An 8,568-nucleotide genomic window follows, 5' to 3' on the forward strand; every position below is an offset into this window, starting at 1 on the left:
TTTGTTCTGGTGTTTTCCCACGATAAATCACAACTGTTGAGAAAAAAAGTCGCATATTTTCAGTTTCTCTTATTTGCCTAGTTTTCATTGGCTGGATCGGACAGACTTTTTTCCCCTTAATGAATAAAATCCTCATTTTGCACTTTGTATTCCCTCAGGATATTTTTGCCTCGTATTAAAATTGAATTGACCATCTGAAATGTAGGTGTGACAATGAATAGCAAACAAAAGTAAATCTTTAAGGGATCAAATAATTTTTAAAACACTGGAAGAACTTTTTTCACTTAGAACTTAGAAAAATGCTTCTATTTTTATCTTTACTACGATGCTGTGTTTAACCACAATAAAGCCTGAATTGAACTGAATATATCTGTTAAATATGTATCAAATATAAAAACTAACTAAAATGCCTTTAGTTAGCCATCTAAATGTAGGACCCTATTATCTGTATTTTTATTTTTTATCAATTCCATTATATTTTTTCCTAAAATAAACATTTTCCACATCTTTCTATATCAACCCTGCGCTTTCCAAGCAGACACTATATAATACTCAAACGATAAACATATTTCTGTGGTCAATGATGGTTTGTTTGGTCGCTGGGTCAACAGATGACTAAACCTGCCGTTGTCTTCCTGACCCTCTCTGATAACAGGACATCCTGGCCTGAAGCTCAGATTCTGCTTCAGAGAGCCACTGGTTCTCCCACAGAGGAAAGTCACAAGATGCTGACTGACCAGCGGTGTGGTTCCACTTATTTTTTGAAAACAGACTTCTGTGCATAAGTTGCACAGCAGATTTCCCTAAGACGGATCGTTTCATTGAGTGGTTGCAGCTCTCTGGCTGCTGACGATACGACGTTTAACTTGGAGAGTTTGAAGTGTAAAGAAATGTCAAACGAGTCTATTTTATTTTTTCTCGGTATTTTGGTACAAATGCAGATCCGACTGTCATGTAGTACTTTGCTCTGCAAAATTATTTATGCTCTTATCTTTCCGTATTTGTTTCATGTTTTAAACTTGAACTTCTGTGGGATTTATTGTGACTTTACATAAAACGCCAACACAAAGTAGCAAACAGCTGCAGATGGAGGAAAGTGTGGTGTTATTCGTATATAAAAATCTGAAATGTGTGGCATGCATTTTTATTTAGCCTTCCTAAATAAAGGCTAAATAAGTGACAAGGTTCGGCGTTGATTGGTTCCTGGCTCGGTCCAGCTCCATTGGATGGACTGTGTCTGATAATCAGTATTTAAGTTTCCACAGAGTTTTTATTGGATTTTAGTCTGACCTTTGATTTGTCCTGCTGGAAGGTGAACTTCTTCCTCCCTGACACCTCTTCCATGTGGGTTGGTGATGTGGTCAGGACGATATACGGTGTTAGTTTTCCTCCACACATATAATTTAGGGTGTTGGCCAGAGAATGTTCTTTGAAAGACTTTCTGTGCCCCCATCATGGCAGCAAACTGGAATATTCTTTCTATTTGCCACTGTTCCGTAATTTGTTTTCTCTTGTCCATATTTTTGCTATGTTCCTTTTCCAGATTGAAGAGATGTTTAAATCTCAGGATGATGCTACATAAGCTTAAATGATGCCACAAACAGTCTAGTTGCACACTTTGTCAATACAAAAACGGGCTTCCTTGCAGTGTGTGTGTGTTTTACTGCATACAATTCAAATAAGATAAAAACAGGTTTGTGTTTGTATATGGCAACGTTTTAAAAAGTTCAAGGTGTGTGAACATTTTTACTGGGTATTGTATGTCTTGCATTGACGTGACTGTATCTCTACAGCATTTTCTGTACTCTTAGCAGGTAAATTAACATCCCCCCCATCCCCCCTCTAGATGTTTAAGGTTTATGCAGGAAAGGCGGCACGCAGCTTAATGCAAACCTTTGAACCGTAATGTAACGTGCAGTATGGGATGATGTTTACTGCTCCTCACATGTCCTGTTGCTTAACCATCAAAATGCGGCATGTAACGTCACGGCGGACACGCATGCATGAACACAAGTGGCCCGTTCAGCTCACGGTAAAGGTGGTCCCGTATGTCACAGCCTGCCTTCATCCCTGCTGTAAACGTCTCTCTTAAGGTGGTTCGGATGTCTGGAAGCTCACGGCAGCCGTGTGCTGACTGAATGAAGCCGCCCCACCTGTTGAAATGTGTTTCCATGTAAGCACGGCCGCCGTCGTGTAGATTTAGAGCTGCAGCGCAGCTGCTGTGACGGCGTTGGGTAACGGTTTGCTCTCGGACTTTGTCAATAATCCGTTTCTGTCCAACTTTTCAGCATCGAGGCAACAATCAGGGAATGTAGAGTCGTCTGTTTACAAGGCTTAGGCGCCACCTGGTGGCGGTAATCTGTCCGTTACATCACAGACTTTCGTAAGCGCAGTTCAGCAGGAAGGAGTGGCAGGAGCTTTGGCCTTCCAGAGGAATCACAGTGGATTTCAACAATACATAACTATAAAAAGCAAAGTCACCTCCTGCATCGGGATCATATCACAGGGTCATAGATTGCAACCTAATCAGAATACATTTCTCTTTGAAATGCACGCCGTCCCATTCGTATTTGTTGGTTTAATCTTCCAGAGTCAATTCAGACATAGAACAAGCGTTTTCTTATTTAAACTACTTCTTTAGAAGACTTTAATTTGTGCTTATTTTGTGTTTGTAAAGTAAATAATCAGCTTTACTGTTCTCCTCTCCATTCCAGGACTAATTTTAAAATCTTTTTTTTTGAGCATTTTCTAAGGTTCTTATCTAGTTTGGCTCAGGCTTTACATACACAGTCATTTTACATGATTATAGTGCATGTCAGTGGTCAGCAAAGATGGAGTTACAATGTGTGTGAGAGAGGCGTCTCTTTTCCAAGGTTTCCACGAGACGGCCGACGTCTCCAAACTCAGCATGTTGAGGAGAGACTGAAAGCTTGGTCACAGTTAATTCACCATTTAACATAGGCGGATAGTTACTTTTGAAAGCTTTCATTCATCCGTAAAAAATGTGAAATGATCAGTTTAATATAACTTTTTGTGTTCAGTGTTTGTTCTTAATATATATACAGAGGTTTAGAACATTTTTTTTTTTTTTTTTTTTTTTTCCCCAATACTTCAGTCCAACTTTTCTTAGTTTGTGAAACTAACATTAGAAAAGCAAAGCCTGCAGGATGTTAACAGGAACTCTGACTTCCTCCCCCGCCTGTCTGCAGGTCATCACCTGCTTCGGCCTCTCCGTGGTGTCGTGTCGCTACGTGGGATTCTCCGTGGTGGCCCTGCTGGTGGAGATCAACTCGGTGTTCCTCCACCTCCGGCAGATCCTGCGCATGGCCAGCATGGCGGCGAGCACGCTCTACCGCGTCAACAGCATCATCAACCTGGGCACGTACGTGGTTTTCCGCATCAACACGCTGGCTTGGATGACCCGCTGGCTGGTGCTCAACAGGGACAAGATCCCCCTGCTGGCCTACACGCTGGGCAGCGTGGGCATGGCCATCATGACCGTCATGAACATCATCCTCTTCTGCCGGCTGCTCAGGAGCGACTTTTTAAAGACCAGCACCCGGGAGGCCAAGAAGGAGAAGGAGATGTAGAACTGCGCTCTGTTAGGACCCCGGTGGCTCGGATCCAGCGCTCGTTTAAGAGACGGAGATCTGTGCTGCAAATGTCGCCGGACCTCCTCTGACCTCGCTGGAGGAAACTTCTTCCCCCTCAGCTGCGGGTTTTGGCATTAGAGCTTGTGTGCTTCACCTCATGAAGGACATAAGTCCTGTAAGTCCTGTAAACGTGTTGCCTACCAAATGCCTTTGGTAGGCCACCTTTTAAACAGATCCTCACACAGCCACTGGGAACAGAAAATGTAAAATATCTTTAGTAACATCATAAATGTATCACTTAATCCATCTAGTTTGCTTTAAACACATCATGCTGTTGATTTTTTTTTTTTTTTTTTTATTATGTTTTTACCCACTGAGTAGATAAATCAGTAACGCCCTCTTATGGTTTGACTTTGGCACTGCAGAGGTGAATGTGTTCTCCGCCAAATGTCCTCAACTAAAAACCGCCTGCTACCTCAGAACTGGTTGCTAGCTCTCCCGCTTTGCTGACAGTGTTGATCACTTTGTTGAAAATCTACGAATGACTTGAATCAAAAACGTACGCGCGGTGCCCGCTCTCCACAGGTAATTTCAAGCCTTTTAAAAAAAAAGACCTTAGGATAATTTCCTCTCGTCTTTGCTGCGTTTCTCCAGCGATGAGCTTTGTTTGGTCCTTGTTGTTTCGCGCTCTCAGATGTTTCAAGCTTTATTTTTTTTACTCTGACTCTGGATATGGGCAGGTTTAGTCGAGCACTGATTTTCGTGTAATCATTTCCCGACTCGCAGAACAGAAATATGCATCTCCCTTTCTCGAATGGCTTGTATTTCCCATTTTGAAGAGTGGCTTGGAGAAAATGAGCCTTTCTGCCATCTTTATACTCCAGAGACGGAGAAAGTCAAGACTTGGTATAAGATAGATCCCCAGTGATATATATCTGTTTTTATGCCATTCTGGACATGAAGGTGCAAAATATTAATCATAAATATCTTTAATAAAAGTCTAAATCACGATGCTACACTGATTAAATAAAGTTTTGATTGTTTATTGTAGTGTGGAGCACAGTTAGCAAACTTTTATTACCTTAACTTGGTTTGCAAAATCTCCAGTTTAAGCTGAATTTAAAATCTACACGAGTCGTAAAATTATATTTTTACTTATTTTTCAAATTATTTTGCATTCAGACTAGATATAAAACTGAACTAAACCGATGAGTTGAGTATTAAAATTACAGTCAGATGTGGCAAGTGAACAATAAAGGTTGCAAAAATCAATGTAAATAAACAATAATAGATTTTTTTTTTGTCCTTTAGAATCAAAGACGGAAAGAAAAAAGTCTGGAATATCAAAAACATTTAACTGATTCAAATTATAGAAGAAAATTAGCTTTTTTTTTCCCCCCAGGCTGCTCAGGAACCCTGTTTTTTTGTTTGTTTTTTTTATTAAATGAAGGTTGGACTTTTCTAAATTTTCTTGTGAAATCCAAGATGCATTTGATTTGGGCATTTTTACACACCTTAAAATGTGGAGAGCGCCACATTTAACCTTAATGTAGAAGTAGAGCTTCTAGAACAGGAACGATTTCAGGAGAAGTGCTTCAAACAATAATTTAAGTTTCCTTCATGAGCAATAAATCAAATGACTTGATGGTGGATAAGAGCACGGCACATGCTAGCCAAGTCAACGCTACGGCGTTTGCAATGAAGAAAGAAAGACTGACAGAATAAAAACATCAATATTAGATTTTAACTCTAAAAGTTGCTTTGAATAATTAAGCCAACATCTATCAGATTTTAAATGAAGGGATTCTGACCCACTTTCAGTGGGAATCACTGGAGTAACAGAAATGACTTTATTAAACTTTAATAGCTTTATAGGCAAATTAAATGAGAATTTCACCAGAACATTGTGGATTAGAGCATGACACTCCGTAGCGAAACTTTCATAGCTTTTATTTATTTATTTTTCGACTAATAAGGAATATTCAGGAAAAAAATTAGAAGGAATTGTATCTTACTGCCTGACGAATTAGCACTGGCAAAAAAAAAAAAAAACAACGCTCTTCGGGGGTTTTGACTCAACAGCCAGTCACCGGGTCTCCTGTTTCCATCTGTAAGCACACTTAAACCCAGTGAAATAGGAGCAAAATACGTGTGCTGTACTGCGAAATACCATTAGTAGATGTTCATGTTTGGTAAATTATTGTGCTGTTAAGTGCAGCGGTGGGTTTCGGTCTGCAGTAGGAGCTTTCAGACAGACGGGAGTCCCCGTTCTCCACAGATAGGACATTTCTGAACGCCACCTCAGTGACCTCACACAGCCAAGACCAATGTGTGTGTATTTTGTAACATTTTTATATATATGTGCCATCCTGCCTTTAATCTGAAGGATGCTGATAAGCCCCAATGGATATATTTCTGAGTTAGAGAACAAACATGTCTGAGATCTGTCAATACAGCAAACTGAGCTGCCTACTCTTCCAACTCTAATCATTGCAGTTTAATTTTATCCTTTATAAAAATGCCTATTTTATTTTTATATTTTTCCTTTCTGAATCATCAGTGTTTGCTTAATTGTATACGTTTGTAATTTATTTCTGCTAATAAGTTTTGGATTAAAACTGTAATTGATGTGGTATCTAAGGTTTCCTGTTGTGAAAAGAAAAGTTTATTATGATGATTTTTTTTTTAACTGACTGTAACATTGAGCTTTATGTGAGTTCAGATCAAATTTGTGAACATAAGGCGAAAAAAAAAAAAATTTAATCACCATATTACAGACAGCAGCTGTAATGAAATGGACTAAAAGTTTAATCTGAGCACTTAAGATTTCTGCTGATTAGGAAGTATAAACACGTCTTCAGTGTCGCTCCGGGTTTGTTGACGCTGATTACAACAATTTCATAAATATGTGGAAAATATTTCCCTATTGATTTGCCCTTTTTTTATTTTATTTTTCATATATATATTTTTTTTGTTTCAGGGCAGCTTTTGTGGTTGTAGTGAAGACGATTGGTGTCATTGAAGTTCTCTTTGAAAAGCTGAGGTGACGTGTGCGTCTTGTAAAACTGCACTGATACTGTTTGTTCTCTGTGCTTTAATGAGTTGTGATTAGTTAAGTTTTACTCTCATTTTAACGACATTAGCCATAGCGACCCATCTTCTGGCTCCTTCCTGTTCACAAGTAACTTTCTTTTTTCTCTTGGCTTTAATTTCCAAATGCAACTCCAACCAGGCTGCGAGATGATGCTCTGTCTTCAGGTTTTACAGTTGCCATATCAACAAAATGGCCTCATGTTCCTCTTCACGCACAATAAACCTCAGCTAATCCACATCTGAGCTCCATTATTTAAAAAACTTGAAGAGATCCATCATATTTTTCCACAATACGATCTTCTTGATTCACCCGTACGCTTTTATTCTTTACAGCTTAGTGAAAACAGAGAACTGACGATTAACACTGTACAGCTTTTCTGTGATTTCTATCCATTTTCTTTAAAAGGTAAACTCAGAAAATGGAGGAAATCAAGACCAAGCTCTGAAAGCAGCATCTTTCACCTTCAGATCACTCCTATTAAACTCTGGTGTTTAACTGTAACTGTGTAAATATAACAGTTTTATTTTTTCATGTTTTGGCAGATTTTGTTTTGTAACTGCAGTTCCTGTTTATATATATTCAGTATGTTTCAATAATATAATTGCTTAACATGGCAATAAAGATGAGAGGAAAAAAACTTGGCTCTGGTTTTCCTGTTTGCAGAGGAAACAGGATGTCACATCAAGCAGAGGGCAGCGTCACGAAAACAACGTTTTACCTATACCCCCCTCTAGTGGTAGAATTGTTTTATAACACTTATTTTTCAAGTTGTAATGCTAAAGTTACAACTACACATCTATTTACTCAGTGTAAATTAACCCAATCTAGATATTTCTGGACTGTGAGGGAAAGCTGAGTCCCCTGTTAAAATATTACTTATTAAATGTAAAATTTTCCAGTTTCTTGTTATGTTATCATTAGCTTTTGTTCTGCACTATGAAAAGCATGCATGTATTTTCAGAGTTTTGACTTACTTAAAGGCAACACTTACTAATTAAAATCTCATTGAAAGAAAACAAAAACCCAGAAATATAAAAATGTAAATTCTCCTGCATCCCATACATATATTTACTGTATCTTATGGGACATATCAAAAAGTGACGGCAACACTGATTTTGATCATTTCTTTTGTGCACGTTATATAATTTTTATAATTATGAAAATCATAATTAAAGACGAACAAGAACTTATACGTTTCTCTAATTTGTCACCTCTTAAATTTCAGCTTAAGTAAATTAATTATTTTTATAACAAGAAAAATAACAGAAGAATAAGTAGGTTATTCTCAACCCATATGCTGGTAGATTTATAGTGCATATAAAATATATTTGACTATAGCTGAAACCCATTAAATATAAAGGTCTAAAGACATTTAAAAAACATTTGTTTTTTTCTGCTTCACTTTAGTTCAGTCTGCTCTTAGTTATTTTACTGATATTAATTTATTTAGATTAATTTTTTCATCTAGATTTGATTTCTCAGTTCCCTGTTTGCCTTCGCCGACCTTCCGCTCTCTCCCCTCACACCTGCAACCTGTTAATTAATCAGCCCCGGTCCATCCAGCAAAACTCTCCCAGTATTTAGACACCTCCCTTTCTCTCAGTCCTCACTGGTGCCTGCTTCGGCTCCCACCCAGTATTCTCGTTCTCTCTTTTTCTTCTTCTTTTTGTAAGTCTTTGCTTAATTACTATTCCATTAAAATCTCACCGTCAAACTTGCCACCTACCTTCGTCTTCATTTAGATCCAGTTGTGGTATTAATACACAAATACCACAACTGGCAATTTAAAAAAAAAAAAAAAAAAAAAAAAAAACACCTTTTTAGCAAAAAATGTTTTTAAAAAAAACCACACAAAAACACACAAAAAAAAAAAAAGCCGTA

At 38.0% G+C, this 8,568-nt stretch overlaps 1 protein-coding gene across 1 annotated transcript; it reads left to right on the top strand.

Annotated features, from left to right (window-relative positions):
• Positions 1–1,747: 1,747 nt before the first annotated feature.
• Positions 1,748–4,902, top strand: tlcd2 (TLC domain containing 2). The gene has a single exon (XM_015021758.1). The coding sequence runs from the start codon at positions 3,168–3,170 to the stop codon at positions 3,588–3,590; it is 423 nt and encodes a 140-aa protein (XP_014877244.1). The 5' UTR covers positions 1,748–3,167; the 3' UTR covers positions 3,591–4,902.
• The last annotated feature ends 3,666 nt before the right edge of the window (positions 4,903–8,568 follow it).

The sequence above is a fragment of the Poecilia latipinna genome, unplaced genomic scaffold (assembly GCF_001443285.1).
Source record: "Poecilia latipinna isolate Pla-1442-1.1 unplaced genomic scaffold, P_latipinna-1.0 Scaffold2848, whole genome shotgun sequence".
Lineage (NCBI taxonomy): Eukaryota > Metazoa > Chordata > Actinopteri > Cyprinodontiformes > Poeciliidae > Poecilia > Poecilia latipinna.